General features: G+C 53.6%; 1 protein-coding gene across 8 annotated transcripts in view; it reads left to right on the top strand.

Moving 5' to 3' along the window:
• Positions 1–16,114, top strand: part of Ulk4 (unc-51 like kinase 4) — a 380,871-nt gene that overhangs the window by 251,366 nt on the left and 113,391 nt on the right. For 5 of the 8 annotated variants that reach the window (XM_023700793.1, XM_023700796.1, XM_023700795.1 and 2 more), the window contains 2 exons: positions 7,459–7,628; positions 11,746–11,844. In XM_023700793.1, the coding sequence (XP_023556561.1) occupies positions 7,459–7,628; positions 11,746–11,844 (269 nt within the window). Of the gene's footprint in view, positions 1–7,458; positions 7,629–8,444; positions 8,728–11,745; positions 11,845–16,114 lie in introns of those variants that run through there. The other 3 variants (XM_023700798.1, XM_023700797.1, XM_023700799.1) reach the window with 3 other exon arrangements.

The following is a 16,114-nucleotide window of genomic DNA, read 5'->3' as shown; positions in this document are numbered from 1 at the left end:
CATCGTGAGATCTCTCGGTCTCTGATTGGGTCCTTTCAAATGCTCTGTCTTCAGGCTTAGTCTAGCCTCTCCTGCAGCCTCTGTTGGGACGTTTGCTCTGCAGTCACTGTGTTCTTCGCTCTCGGTTCCTATGTGTTCTCTTAGGATTTCCTCTCTTTGCTGAATCTCATTTGCCCGCATCTTGTTCTCGAAGCTCCGCCGGTTTCATCTGTGTGCTGCCCTGCATCGCTTCATGGTGAGGGCACGTCCTGGGAATGTGTTCCTGGCTCTTTGGCTGTGCAGACTGTGTAGGGCGTGCTTGGGCCGCGCTGGGCGCCTGTCCTGCCGCGCACTGGCTGTGTGGCACACAGTGCCACAGAGTGAATGTTCCAGGTGCTCATGACAGTGGCACACGTGTATCTGCACCTCTCTGAACATAGAAGATGGGCCGTGGCAGCATGGCAGGAGAGACAGTCAGTGCTGAATCTGACAGGCATCTTCCCCCAAGTGGTGTCCCCAGGCCCGGGCGTTGCCTGCGGGAGTCGTGACAGCTGACGTGTCACTGTGAAGCCCCAGGACAGCATGCAGCGCGCCGTTGGGCCAAGCGCTTTTAGGTCTTCTTCTTCATTGGCAGGTTAACCTCACCTTACTATAACTTTTTATTTTACAGTCTTTAAAACTTTTTGTAACTTTTGACTCTTCTGTCATACTAAAGCTTAAAACACGTTCAGATGGACAAAAATATTTTTATTTCCTTATTCTATAAGCTTTTCTCTAGAAATATTTAAGAAAACTTTTTTGTTGTTTTTATTAAAAATGAAGATGAAATCACACTAGCGGGGCCTGCAGGGTCAGGTTGTCACCATGGCTGTCGTCCCTCTGCACCTCTTTCCCCACAGGACGTTCTTGGGGACGGAGGGGGGCAGAGCTGTCACCTCCCGCAGAGCAAGGCCTTGCGGGTCCGTCCCAGGGGCCCTGCTGGGGCTGATTTACACTTAGCTTGTTTTTATATAAGCACATGAAGCTCACTCTGAAATAAGGACAAAAGGGTTGGCGAATACTAACACGGTCACTGTGTTGTGACCAAGTGTCACGTGACCTGGGCCACTGCACTGCTGTGCTTTCGTCCTCTGACCGTGCAGATGGAGCACAGATGTGCGTGGTGCCCTTGCTGAGGCATCGCCAAGCTGTGGACTTGTTGGGCCTCACCTTGGCCATGCAGAGCCGCCACTGGATGTGCAGGCTGTCACCCCCCCAGATGCCCTGTGGCGTGTGGCTGCGTTCATGTAACTTCCCGTGTGGTTTACAGATCTCCCTCGAGGGTCGCTGCTGGGACCGCGTTTGTTTCTGTAGCACCTCCCGATTTCCAGGTTCCTCACGCCTCTCACACACTTGCCTTGCTATCTGTTGGTGTTTGTGCCCCTCTTCCAGGGTGCAGTGTGCCCGGTGGCGCAGTTCAGCTGCGATTCTGGGTGGGTCAGGTAGCGATGCCTGCACGCCGACCTCGGGTAGTGACCTGCAGCTGCCTGTGTGTCTGGGTGCTGCCTGTGCTCTAAGTTTGAGTGCACAGTGGGCCGGGCCTGCTGCCTGCTCAGAGCCAGCTGAGCTCTGCAGTTGCCTCTCATTGGCTGGGCCTGGAGCACCTTCTCTGGCTGGGTTCGAGTTCTGCATTTGGACAGGGGCTGCAGAAGGGGTGAGGAGGCGAGGTAGATTCACTAGGATGTAAAGGATGGGGCTGACTGTTACGTTCAGCAGAAATGTATCCCTGAGTTTGCCCACCTGCTGCAGAGGGCCTGGGCTGGGCACAGCACTGTGCACTTGTCGACATGAAGAGCGAGCCCATTCCGTGTCTGACAGCGCTGCGTGCTGCTTTCTGTCCTGTGCTGGGCCTGGTGGAGGTCGTGGCTGCTCCTGGAGGCTTCTCGGGGCAGAACACCTGACCTGAGGAGCACCCGGCTCTCTGTCTGGGTGGGCGGGCGGGCCTGCGAGCTGGTGCTTTAAGGCTGCTGCTGCTGCTATTACCATGACGCCGGCTTCCTGCTTTTGCTTCTGCTTGACCCCACTCATCTGGCTATACCAGTGACCCCGTGTCCCTCGCGAGGTGACAGGAGAAGAGGTGTCCTGGGAAGTGTCCCATAGGGCTAGAGAAGCTGGGCATCCGCCTGTGGTCCTCCCTTGGTGTAGAAACTCCCCAGGGAATCCTGCTTGTGTTATTTGGGGCCACCTTGTGGAGGAAGTGGGCACTGTGGAGTGGGGTGATTTCTCTTACTTTTTCTATGCAGTCTTTACTCAGCCTGTGGGCCTTGCAGGTGGCTTGGGATTGCTCTTCTGTTTTTTCTTTTCTTTAAAAAATATTTACTTATTTATTCATTTACTTATTTTTTTTTTAGGGAAGGGTCTACAGGGTGTTCAGAGTCTCACTACTATCGGACTTGTAGTGATCCGCTCATTGTTTTTTTTTCCCCCATAATTTTATTGAGAAACAAATAGCAATGAGACAGTTTCAAACCAAATTGGTAGGACAGTTTCAATAATTAACACATTGCATACATTCTTCCTAGTGGTTAATTGCTGTACAAGATGCGGACTTGAGATCCTATTTACAAACACTATTGGAACAAATCATTCTATTCATTAAGAGAATGCAACTATATATCTATCCTAACCACTTTGAATACACAGATACAAAATGGACATTCATCTGTATCCCCTTTTTTTGTTAAGTTCCTGATTGGACAGAACAGCAGTCCTAACAGGGTGTCTTGGCTATCAAAGACTAGAGTCAAAACAAAAGGGGGCATCGAGAATGGCCACAGGGACATCACCACCCCTGTGCAGAAAGTCCAGCCAGCAACTGCGAAAACACAGAAGATGTTTTGTCCCTGTGGCCATTCTCGACGCCCCCTTTTTGTTTTGACTCTAGTCTTTCTTTGACAGCCGAGACACCCTGTTAGGCCTTCTGTTCTGTCCGATCAGCACCTTTGCCGTGGATTCCATCCAGTCCAGCCCTGGCTGCCTTCACTGCCCTCGGGCCCTGCCCAGGTCTTCCCGTCCTGTCTAAATGTCCCCTGCCTGCTGCCCACAGCCCGAGCTGCAGCCTGGTTCCAGGGCTTACTTTCCGTGCCTCTGTGCATGGATTCTTTGGATTCCCTTCCTCTTAGCACTGACTTCAGCCCATACAACATGCAGCCGCATTTGTCCTGCAGATCCCGGGCATCCACCTCAGCCCACGCGCCTCTGCACTGCTGCCTCAGACACTGTGCTGCTGTGCCACAAATGCTTTTGTTAGCTCTGGGTTTCAGGGTGTTAAGTGCAATTTGTTATAGCGAAATGTACCAGTCTTACCAGTATAGTTCAGTTGGTTTTGAAAATGCCCCTCACCTGCAGCCGACTCCCATCCTAGCTCAGAGCATCTCCCTTGCCCCGGAAGGGCTGTCCCTCTCCACTCCCAGAAGCAGAGTGGACCTCTCGGAGGTCAGTCAGCAAAAACAAGTTCTCTTTAGAGTTTTAAACAGATACTCCCGTGCTGCTAAGAGTGCATGGGTTTTATCGGCGTGTTGGTGAGGTGCGTGCCTGCTGCAGCAGTCGGTGGTCCAGTCGTACTGCCGAGTAGCAGTCGCTGCTCGCTGAGATGTAATCGGGCCTCAAGTTTCAGTTCGGGGCTCTTGCAGATACAGGCTTAATGAGGCTTTATGTGGACAGAATTCCATCTTGCGTGGACAACACCTAGGAGCGGCAGTAGGATGCTCAACTTGCACTTACGCAAGAGAGCGAGCCAGCTGTGGGTCGTCCGTGGTGTGTGTAAGCATGGGGCTCTCCACGTCACCAGCGGCCAGTGCTGCTGTTTATTGCTGTTTGTGTGTGGTTACATCTCATTGCAGTGTCTATTTTCATTTCTGCATTGACTGATAATGTTGAATTCGTTTGTGTATTGATTGTTCAAATCATTTACTCAGTTTTAAAAATTGGATTTGTTGTCATTTTATTCTTGAGTGGTAGGAACCATTTGTAATGTGCGTGCAAGTTCTTTGTTCAGTGCAGTGTTTCCTCCCGGTCTTTGGCTTGCCAATTTATTTTCAAATAGTGCCTTTTGATTTGTAAAATTTTTAGCTTTTGATTATCAACATCTAAGTAGGACTTCTTAGGTCCTAAGGAATGTTGTCTACCTCCTAGTTATAGAGGATCTTAAATTTCTTCTAGGACTTTCTAGTTTTAGCTTCCACATGTAGATGTGTGATTTATCTGAAATTAGGTTTGTGCATCATTGAATGTAGCAGCCAAAGATTTCCCTTTTCTCCCCTCCTGTGAATGGACCACTGTTTAGTGTCCCCTTGTGTTGGAAAGCACTTGTTTCTTCTAAAGAGTGACCTTGTTGAAATTCACTTGGTGCTCCTGTTCCGGGGCCTCTTCTGGCTCTGACAGACCACGGTCCATGAACTTGTGATTTCTCTCATGTTTGCTCCGAGGACCCTCACCCAGTCCACAGCCCAATAGCTGGGAGCAGCCCTTGTCTCAGACCACCGCCACCGCCACCGCCACCGCCACCACCACCACGCTTTTTTCTAGCTTGCTTCAAGGACTTCATGTCTAGGGCAGACTGGCCCAGGCAAGGGTCCATTTAACTCTGAGTGCTCCATTCAGACCCTTCTCTTTCCCTCCCAGGATGTTCTTGCCTTATGGTAAACAATTCAGTTTAAGTAAACCTGCAACAAACCTGCTTGACAACACATGACTTAATTCATGTAACCGATCATGTAATAACCTGCTACAGCCTTGTGTTTCCTGCTTGCAAAATGTACTTAAACTTAATTTTCAGGTAACTCTGGGCTGGTGATTTGGAAGTGATTCCCACCAGCTCGCCAGCATGACGACAGTTGCCTCTGACTCCTTGGTGTGGAGCCTTTCTTCTTCTGGTTCAGTACCAGCATTCTGCAGTGTTGATATATTTTATTTTTAATATATTTAAAATATATAAAATATTAAAATATATTATATATAAATTATATAAAATTTTAATATATTTAATATATAATATTTTTATTTCATTAGGTGGTAATGGCAGTGTAGCCGAGAAAGTATGTCTGTTAGACTATATAGAAGAATCTCCAGGAAAAATAGGTGTGTGGTGTTTGATGTGAAATACTTTGAAAAAAGACATGAGAAAATAAGATCGATAGAATTCTGTCATAGGGACTGGCAGTTCTCAGTGGGTTAATTTTATTCTAGCAGAAGAAACTCGTTTAGCCTTTAATCTACCCATGTTAAGATGGTGTCACTCCTTCACTCTTTCCCCACCCTTGTTAAAATGCTGCCATTCCTTCAGTCCTTCCACATCCTTGTTAAGAAGTTGGAAACATAAGAGATAAAACAGAACTAATTACAAAGAAGAATCGTGAGATTTCTTGAGTTAACCACAGCATTCCATGGTTGCCATGGAAACCAAGAAGGCATTTAAGCAGAGATGAGACAAAGAACGAGGCCAGGCCTGTTTCTGATCTATAAGGATGGGGAAGCCGATTGGATGCCAGCTGGACATTTAAGATCTATAACCCGGGAAGGGTCTAGTGGCCAGCTTTATTAATAAACCATTTTTTTCCCCAGTTTTTGGTCTGATGCGGAAATAATCTCCCCATTTCATTGCAGTTCTCAGAAAGGGTAGAGGAGTGTGCTTTTCCTGATCTGTCTTGCAGTTTAGACCAGAAATACGTACACTTGGTCCTGAAGTGATCACTGCGGCTCTGAGGCACACGTGAACCTGCGGCACAGGCCCAGCAGAGTGCTTTCCTGGTGGGGCGTGTAGTGCCCGATGCTTCACCACTCCTGTCATCCATGCATGTCCCCTGGGTCTGGGGGACCCGAGTGCAGCCAGGCTCTGGCACCTGTTGCCACTTCTCACCTGGCGGGTAGGGATGACTTCCCACGCCAGCAGGGCTTTGTCTGCAGCCGTTGCGCCTCCAAGGCCAGGTGAGGGTCACGGGAAGCATTGCTGGCTGCCACTGCTTACTCTGGGTCAGGCTTTCAGACGGGCTGAGTTCTGCTCAGTCCCCAGAACTGCCGTCACCAGCACTGTATCTGCTTCCTTGGCCACCTGCGGGACGTCGGGTCTGCACAGCCCTCAGGGGCTGTGGGGGAGGCCTCGCCAGCTTACAAGGACCATGTTTCCCAGCTCTGTGCCCTGTCACAGCCATGAAGCCCGCATGCCAGTCCTCGACGCACACACAAGTGATGCGTTGTCCCCAGAGGACAGGGGCTGGGGCGTGCTGTGCCTGCAGGACGGTCGCTTTCCTGTACTGCGTGTCCTTGATGTGTGTGTGCTCTTAGGCCTTGCTGTTTGATATTGAAACTTTGACAATGACAAACTTGCCCTTTCTCAAGTATATTTATCTTCATCCTTGACTCAGATTTTTTAAGTGGCAGTTATGTCACTTGTACTGGTTTTTTCTACAAGAAGTGACGCTTTGAACAGTCCCTCTAACTTCCTTCCATGTCTACCTTCTGCAGCAAACTCAGTTACTTCTGTAGTCAGAAGAATATCCTGCCCGGTTGGGAGAGCGAGGTTGGTTTGGTGGAAGCAGTGGGGTACACTGTGGAAGAAGCAGCACCCCAGAGCAGTGCATGCGCCCCACCTGCCCCTGGCTGGGCCAGGATGAAGGGGTGCAGGCCCCGCAGAACAGAGCACCCCGTGCGCACTGTTTGGATTTTGGCTGCTCTGGTGCCTAGGATCCCGCGCGTCGTGTAAGCCTAGGACATCATCACGTTCATCGTGTTTAGAGCTGATTCATCTGGCACGTTCAGAGGCCTGCGCCAAATAGTAGTAACTGTGACACTGTGAAATGAAAAGTAAACAGCAGTGCCCCCAAAACGTGTGTGTGTGGACTAGAAGTTGGTGAAGATCAAACGCACTATTAATGTGAGTTTTCAGATAACATGATAGGAGCTGGCAAATTCTAAATTTCTTAAAAATCATAATCTTCTGTTGCTGAAATGCATTAGAGAGATCATCCTACTGCATCATCCTCTAGAAGCGACTCACATTTAGACCCACGCGACGCCAGACTTGGGGACCACAGTCTTTGAAGTCGGTGGCAGAGGGAGGAGCACTGCCTTCCTGGAGGGGTCAGGGCACACTTGGCTTCTGTACCTCCCGGTTCCTCCAGCAGCGTGTCCTTGAACCTGGGGTGCCTGCCCACCGATCCTTTCTCTCCAAGCATGATTGGAGCCCCACGTCGGCAGGGTGTGGGACCCTTCTTCCTGCCACGCCCAGCCCGTCGGTTCCTGAGCAGATCCTGAGCATGCAGCTGGAAGGCTGCACATGAATCCGCCTTTGAGAGTGACAGCAGCCCGAGCGCAGCCGGGTGCAGAGCCGCCGCAGCGCGGAGTGCAGCTGCCCCGCCCGCCCGCCCGCCCCGCCCGCCCGCCCGCCCCCGGGATGCATAGAGCTGTAATGACCGTTCCTGCTCTGCTCTCCCCTCCCCCCAGGACTTGTGCCTCACGTCTGCGGCCTGTTCACTGCTGCTGCCACGCTGTGCTTGGACGAGCGCGGTAAGCACAGCACCGCCGAGGTGGCCGCCACGCTGTTGTTCTCGCTGCTGGACGTTCTGCACGGCATGCTGACCTACATGTCCCGGGTCGTGCGGCTGGCCCTGCAGGTGAGGGGCTCCCGGGTCATGGTCCCGTCATCCTCCAGGCATCCCCAACGCACCTCTGCTGCTTTTGCAAGAATGCGCACTCCGCACCGGCAGTGTGCTAAGCGTCCTGGTGACTGGCATCAGGAGCAGGGGCTGCAGTCACCGAGTCTGAGCCAAAGCAGGGAGGCCCCCGAGCGAAAGCTCCGGGCTCTGGTGGGCAGCTTGCCAGCCTGAGGGGCGCCAAGGGTGACCAAGCAGGGCAGACTTATGGCTCAGCGAGGTGAGTGCACGTGCATGTGCTTATATGCTGGCAGACACACCAACACACACGCACGCACACACGCACGCACACATGGGCCACGTCGCCTGCCCACCTGCTCGCCGCCCCTCTGCCTCTCCCCTGGGATTGTGCGAGGCTTTTGAGTGCACAGCCTGCTCCGTGGCGAGGGCAGCTGGCCTGGCCACAGCTCAGTCTGCACTTCCTTCCCTGCACTGAAGAAGGAGACGGGCTTGTTGTGCACTCTTGTGCTCAGCGCCTCGATGCCTGCTGCACTTGCTTTTCGCTCCACTCTCAGTGGCTTAGCCAGGGCGAGGGCACGCTTAGCATCCTGGTACGCTGCAGGGACGTGTATCAGCGGGGCACGTCCGGCCGCAGAGGGGCTCATGGGGCGCTGCATTGATCCTTGCCAAGGATCGCAGTAGCAGGGCTGAGAGTGAGCTCCATGCCCTGGCTCAGTCTCTGCAGCCCTTATAAAGGTACATGGCACCTGGTACCCACTGGACTGCCAGCCCTGCAGCCGCTTGCCCGGCAAGGCTCCCAATGCCCGATCCTTTCAGCTTATATTCCAGTTTGCTGCCACGTGGGTACTGCACACTGCAGACCTGCTGGATTAATAATGCGTTTCCTGGCCGTCTTTTGCCCACGGACGCTTCTGGTCAGTAGCACCGCCTTGTTAAATACCTCCGAACCCTGAGGTACATATGTCTCCGCCTTTTCTCTGGGGAGTCTCCCTTCAATGAGCGTTGTGTCTTGTTTCAGTTTCTACCATGGCCGCTTTGTGGAATTCTTTAAGATATAGATGATAGTTGCTGTCCTGAGGTGCCTTCTGGTAAGGCTGTAGAAGATTATGTCTTGTAGGCTTTGGACTAAAAAGCTGTATCAGAAGTTATTAAAAATAAAAAAACCCGCCCAAACAATAGAAACCCTCTTTTGTTATAAGTGATTAGGCAGATACTCGGGGGTATTTCAAACATAATTCCCGAATAGAAAACACTTAATTTTTCTTTTTCAATTTGTGGTTGTGTCAGCAGACCACTGCTTTGCTTCGTGTCACTGGATGCCATGCTCATTTCCTGCTGCCCTTTTTTGACTCCTCCCTGTGGCCTGCCTGTCTTGCCCTGGCCCTGGCCACAGCCACCAACTCTGATCTCCGTGGCCCCTGTGTCCGGGAGATAGGAGCTAGCAAAGATGGCTGAGGGCAGGGCAGAGTGCGCGTCCGCACAGCCGTGCACCGAGCCCCGCACTCTACAGCACGCGCCTAATGCGCTCGGCGCCACACCTCCATGGGCACTTCCTTGTCGCGGGAGTCTGGGAGGCTGCGGGCCATGAGCTGAGAGCAGTGGGAGGTTTCTAAGGTGCTGCCTTTCCCCAGGATGGGAGCGGCGCAGGCTGGTCTGCATGCTGGGTGTGGGGGAGGTGGAGGAGCTCAGCGACAGCCCTGCTCCCCACTCAGGATGGAGTCCTGGTATCCGTGGGTCATGCGTGGAAGATGGTGACAGAGACAGGTCATGTGCTGGAGCACTGGTATGGACACCGGCACTTGCCACTGGGATCTGTCTGCTGAGGTCCTGGCCACTGTGTGGCTTCCCTGGCTTGGCCTGGGTGAGAGGCCTCACCTGTCACACAGTCTTTGTCACCTGCAAGGCAGATAGGAGAACAGCACAGTAGGGCTGAGCCATGTGTAGTGAGCCACACATGGGACACATCTGACACAGCCCAGAAGGTCTGCCAGAACTTGTCTCGTATCTCAGACAGTGAGGACGGAGGTGCTTGCCACCTCGTCGCGTCTTGCTCAGCCAGAAGGTCCGCCAGAACTTGTCTCATATCTCAGACAGCGAGGACGGAGGTGCTCGCCGCCTCATCTGAAGCTTCCTGTGGGCTCTGCCGTCCTCACTCCCAGGGCCTGGCGGGAAGCAAGACCCTAGTCTATCTGTGGCCATGGGGCTCCAGACAGGCCTGCGGGCAATTGGCTGATTGCTTTACTGTGCACCTGGGACTAGGAGCCTGCATTGTCCGCAGAGCTTCCGAGAGAACGGGGTGTCAGCTCCAGGGACCTTACAGTCGGTGTACAGAAAGAGCAGCCAGTCCTCTTGTTACAGATCTAAAGATGTGGTGCACACCTACGGAGGGCGCTGCGGAGTGGAGCGGGGGCTTCTCAGGGAGGGCATACAGGTTCCGACCGCAGAGCCTCGGGCTGGGCCCTGCCCACCATCCCTGGGGTGCTTCGGGGAGCTCAGCCTGCTACCCTGCTTAGTAGGACAGCTCAGCCGCTACTGGTGGGCGGGTGCATTGGTGTCCAGAGACTAAGTGTCCCTGCCACACTTATCTGTGCACACTGGGAGCCCTTCCGTGGCTGGCACTGTGGCCTCTACCTTCAGTGCCTCCTTCCATTACCCAGGCTGGTTCCTTTGTGGTCCTGCCTTGCTGGGGTGCCTTATAGCTCACGATCCCCCCAGTTCCCCATGTGGGCAGAGGGGGACTTTCAGAGGAGGCTGGGGTAGGACACGTGTGTGGATTAGGGGTGCGATGCTGCGCGCACGGTGTGGGTAATGAAGGCCCCTGGGTGGGGGTGCCACCAATCTGTGTTTCCAGCCTGGGTGGAATGAAAGGGGAAAGGAGGCTGAGGCAGGTGAGGGGTGGGGCTGTAACTCCTGCGGACAGGCGCCCCGGGCAGGGTGCGCCCGGTGGGCACAGAGCTAGCATGTGGGCCCAGGGAACCTGCACACAAGGGGAGGCTGGGAGGGGCGCAGCCAGGCTCACCCCGCTGAGTGCTTCCTGAAGTCCTTTTGCCACACTGCGAGTACTGTGGCTGGCCGACGTTCCATGCAGAGTGGATCTCTGATGCCTTCCGCCTTCTTGACGCTGCCTCACCTGTGCCATGCCACACTCCTCTGGCGGAGCCTCGGCTGGGGATGAGGTGACAGTGAGTGACAACTCTAGGAGACCTTGTGGACTTGGGCCCCCACGACTTGGTGAGAGAGCCCCCAGGCTTGCCTGCTCTGGAGGGCCAGAGAGGAGGTGGTCTGTTCTGGCCACTCTGTCGGGTGTGAAAAGCCCCTCCCCGGGCTGGGCCTTCCAAGGAGGCTGGGAGCCACATCCAGGGCGCAGAGGCGCAGGCCTGCGGGACGGGGCCGCACCTGGTCCCCCACCTATGGGGAGCCAGGTGCTGACTGATGATGCCTCTGCTCTCCTGAGCCAGACTTGGGGTGCCTGGGACAGGGTTCAGCCAGGTCCGTCTGAGCCTCAGAAAGCAGTGGCAATGGCCCTGGGCCCCTCCTGAGCACCCCAGGCTGCGCCTGCTCAGTCCGTCGGGCAGTCCTTATCTGAAGGGGGACTTGGAGAGGAGAGTGCAGGACGCATGCACATCCTGCTGCACTGCAGTGTTTGAGTGTAAAGCTTCCCATCTGTAGGGGGGTGGCATTGCTGTGATTCCTGGGAATGTGGTGTCACTCCTCCCCTCCCCATTCCTGTCTCCCCACAGCATCAGCCACTATGCCTGGAAAGGGGATGCACATCTGGAACCTGTTCATGTAGTGGCTTCGAGCAGACACTCAGAGATTGCGTCTGGTCGGATAGCCTGGCATGGTCACACGTTACCCTGGGGCTGTAGGCATATGACTTAGCTCCCAAGCACCCAGAGGTCGCAGCTCCCAGTGCTGCAGGGTGGCTGGGAAGGGGCCGTGCTGGCCTGGCAGCTCCCCCAGCATGGCCTGCCCCGGTCGGCCATGCTGCCGCCTGTCGTGTCCAGGCCCCTCACCCTGCTCCCTGGCCCCTGGCTCTGCTTCCTCCCCTGCCCTCTGCTGGCCCCCCACAGCCCAACCACTTATCCCCAAGTCCCTTTCTCTCTTCTTGTCACAGGCACAGAAGTCTGGCTCGGGAGGGGACACACAGGTGGCTGAAGACCTGCTGCTGCTGGGCAAGCCCCTGGCGGCCCTCGCTGGCTGGCTCATCCTGCTGGTGAGTGCGGAGGGCAGCGCGGCTGGGTAGGAGGAGCGCCTTTGGGATTTCTTGAGCCTCTGAGTATTGGTTGATTTTAATTTTCTTCAGAATTAGAATCAAAACAACTTTCAGGACCTTTGGCCCAGAAACACTAAGTTTCTACTTTATCCGAAAACCAGGGCCCTCGTTCACACAGGTAGATATTTCAGTGAGGCAGGGTTTCGACCCCAGCACTCGCTTCATGAAGGTGAGGCCACATGTCAGCCCCTGTACTTCCTGGGGAGGAAGCTGGCGCACCGAGAGTGGGTTAGTGCCCTTTCCGGGAGGTTTCAGCTTCCACTTGGCGCAGCGTGCCCCAGAGGTGCGGGAGCACAGGCCAGGCTCGGGCCCACAGGCATCAGCGTTGGTGACCTGGAAGGAAATGGGTGAGACTTGGCGAAAACGGGGCAGAGGCTGCACGGGAGCAGCAGATGCCCAAAGTAGGCCCACCCCGTGGACAGTTCTGATCCAGTGGGAAGAAGCCCAGACTCTGGACACCCTTGCCACAAAGCGGGGACAGAGGTCAGCGGTGACAGCTCAGAGGCGAAGCAGGCAGGTCTCTGGCCTAGCCCTGGAGAGGGCAGGCAGCTCCTCTGTGCTGCCAGGCTGCAGGGCATGGCTGCTTCTGTCCTTGGCTGTGGGGAGGGTGAGGGCTGTTTGCATGAGTAATAGGTGTGGGTGACATTGTGTTCAGCAAGTCAAGGTTTGCTTCAATTAAGGGGGACTAAAAGAGGGGAAAAAATCAGTATGGTCCTGGCACTCAGCAGGCTGAGGCAGGAAGATTGTCTTAAATTTAAAGCCAACCTTGGTTGCATAGTGAGTTCAAGTCCACCCTGAACTGCAGAATGAGTCCCTGTCTCAGGAGAGAGAAAGAAAGAGGGAAGGGGAGGGATGGAGGGACAAAAGGACAGAGAGAAGGGGAGGGGAGAGGGAGGGGGAAAGGAAGGAGAGCGAGATCAGTCCTGGCTTATATTGAATATAAGGTTCTAGGTCCGAGTCTAGTTCTGGGTCTCCACATCTGGGGGATGATGAGGTTTTCTCTGATATAATCTAGTGCAGCTGCAGAAATGCTCGTGCAAGGTGTGGGCTTAGCTTGTGTCAAAGGAACAAAGCTGTGACATTTTATGTAGGGATCAAGTGGTCTTATGAAAAGTGTGGGGTGGTATCTGGTGAGGTAACTATGACAACATTTACAGAAGCAAACTTAAGGGACAGAATCTTACGCCCTAGAACTCGTGGCACCAGCACACACACTGATGTCGGTTTGGTTTCCAGTTCTGCTAGAGCACATCCCGCCAACGGTGTACTAGAGGGCCTTTATGGCCCTGCCTCGGGGGGTTCCCAGCGCTAGCCGTTTGCCATGCCATGGTCTGGGGCTTTTGCAATATACCATGGACACATTTTATAATATTTTATAAGGAATCACCCAAGAATCATATACAAGAAGTGCACAAAATCTGCTCACACACTAAAGACTCCAGCTGAGGGCCTGGATCCTGATATCCTGCATGAGTCCAGCTGAAAGCCTGGAGCTCGTAGCAGCGCCTCTTACTAGCCCGCCTGGAGGCCTGGAGCCCATGACCGTGTCTCGTGCAGGTCTGCTTCACAGATCTGTGCTGGAAGGGCCAACAAGATCGCTCAGCAGACTAAGGACCTGCCTAGGCAAGTACAGGGACCAGGTTCAATCCCTGGCACCACATGCTGCACCAGCCCCGCCCCCAGGTGTGCTGAGCCAGTGACTGAGTCCAGCCTTGGTGGCGCACACTTGTAATCCCAGGGCTGAAAACAGGAGGATCACTACAAGTCAAGCTGCGTAGTGAGTCCCTGTACCAAATACATTTTTAAAAGAGAATTTACATATCTGTGCTGGGAAGGCCCAAGGTCAGTGGCGGAAGCTACGAAGTCTGTGCCAGTGGGATGAAGGATCTGGGCCAGCAGGCTGAGGGATCTGGGCTGGAGCCAGGAAGCGATGCTCAAGGTTAGCACCAGAGCTCCCCCAAAGTACCTCAGCCATCCTCAGTGGTAACGAGGTCCTGAGCTCCTCTAGCGATGAGGAGAGCTGCCTCCCCATCAGGAAAGCCAATGCGACAGGCTTCTCCGTGAGGCTGAGCACTGCACTATCTTCCCCTCCAGATCCAGGAAGAGATGCTCAAGGTAAGCACCAGAGCTCCCCCAAAATGAACCTTAGCTATCCTCAGTGACAGTGAGGTCCCGAGCTCTTCCTCCAACAAGAACAGCCAAGTTCACCCGGAAAGCCAGCATGATGAGGTCCCCCAGCAGCACAGTCCAGGAGAACCAGCAGCTCCAGCAGTTTCTCCAGACAACTTCCACACCAGCATTCAACAGCCTCCCCAGTTCTGCCTCTCGTGCTGCTGGCAGCAGCCCTCAGGCGGGCCTCCCACAGCCAGCACCATGCTAGTTCGGTTCAGTTGGGTGGAGCAAGGTGGCCGCCCCTTAGAAGCCACCCCAGCTGTTTGCCTTGGGATGATGGAGTCTCACAGTAGCCCTGGTTTCCATTTCCTTGATGGCTAAACATGTTAAACATTTCTTCATGTAATTTTTGGCCTTTTGTGCTCAGTTTTGGGGTACCAGACGTTGCACCTTGACCCTCACACTGATGGCCCAATTCTGCTTTTCTTTCTTGAGACGGGCTGTCGCCTGGGCCAGGCCTGGCTTGCATGTGTAGCCGTCCTGCACCTGCTGTCTTGAGGAAAGTCTGTTCAGCTCGTGTGCCCGTGCTTGAGGGGGCCATTTGTGTGTTGGGGCTTCCGGGGCCTTGTGCATTCTCGGCAGCGGTTCGCTGTCGGGAGTGGGGGCAGAGCTTTCCCGCATTCTGCAGGCTGCCTCTTCAGTCTGCTGCTCGCTGCCCCTGCGCGCCAGAGCTCGCTGGTGTGAGTGAGCCGTTTGCTGATTCTTGGTGGAACGCCTGAGCTGGCGGAGTTCTCTCCAGGACATTTTGCCTGTGATTTCAAGTGTTCCCCTGGGTTATCTTTTGGCAGTTTCAAAGTTTCTAGTTTTTTATGGTTCATTTTGATTTGTTTCAGTAGATGGTGATAGACAGAGATCTAGTTTCAGTCTCTCTCAAGTGGTTGTGTGGCCAGGTTTCTTGGCGCCATTTGGTAAAGGGGCTGTCTTTTCTCCAGCAAGTATCTGTGGCCCGTTTGTCTAGACTCAGGTGACTGTCAGTACATGAGTTACATCTTGTCTGTTCTATTCCATGAGTCACATGTCTCCTTTTGTACCAGGGCCATGCTGTTTTTGTGATTATAGCTTTGTTGTATAGCTTAAAATCTGCAGTTGCACTCTCTCCAGCTTTGGTCTCGTTGCCCAGTGTTGCTTTGGCTGTCCTGGGCTTTTCTGATTCCATGCAAATTTTAGGATTGCTTTTTTTCTTTTTCTGTAAATAATGGAGTGGGTAATTTTTTTTCTTTTCGAGACAAGATCTTTCTTTATAGTCCAGGCTAGCCTTGAATTCACTTGTGTAGACCAGGCTGGCCTGGCATTTACAGGGAGCTTTGGGACAGAAAGGTCCCAGGGCTGCAGGGCCTGCCTTACCACACACACCTTCCTCTTGAAGTGGGGGTAAGAGAGCACCATGGAGTTTAATAGGGTAATTTAATTCACAGTTGAATTGTAGGTGGCTCAGCGAGGAAGCTGAACATCAGTAATTTCTGTGAGGCAAGCGCTACATGGCAGCCACTGGCGCCAGACCAGAGCACGCCAGAGTTAGCGTGAGTTTACACTCACACATCCTGCCGTGGGAGTGGGCGGGATGGCTGCTGTGGTTGTGGGGTTCTAGAACTAACAGCAAATTCCTTTGTGAGGCAGCGTGTCTCTGGGAGGTGATGCATTGCAGAGCTTATTGAAATCATTTAGAAACAGACGCCCCAGGAGAAAAGCGTGCCAGGGGTCCGGTCGCTAATTCTCAATGCAAATGGGTTAATTTCGCCCAGTGCACCTGTATGCACTTAATAAAGAAAAACTGAAAGAAATGAAATATGGATTTTACTTTTCCAATTTTTAAAGGTGGCAGCTGAATATAGAATATAAATTCATGCATTAAAATGTAAACTGGCACTTCTCAAATGCTGCCCTAAACACCCGCAAGTGAAGGAGGAAGGTGTGTATGGCATTTTTTGTAGTGGGCCAGTCCGTAGCTGGCTGGCTCTGGGGCAGGCGGTGTGGCCGAGGGCCCTGCAGGGGAGGAGCAGTCCCGAGCACGGTGCTGTAAGTGGCAGCCCTCCTCCTC

This window comes from Octodon degus, unplaced genomic scaffold, assembly GCF_000260255.1.
Source record: "Octodon degus isolate 3935 unplaced genomic scaffold, OctDeg1.0 scaffold00126, whole genome shotgun sequence".
In the NCBI taxonomy this organism is placed as follows: Eukaryota; Metazoa; Chordata; class Mammalia; order Rodentia; family Octodontidae; genus Octodon; species Octodon degus.
This window is presented reverse-complemented; position numbering and strand designations above follow the sequence as displayed.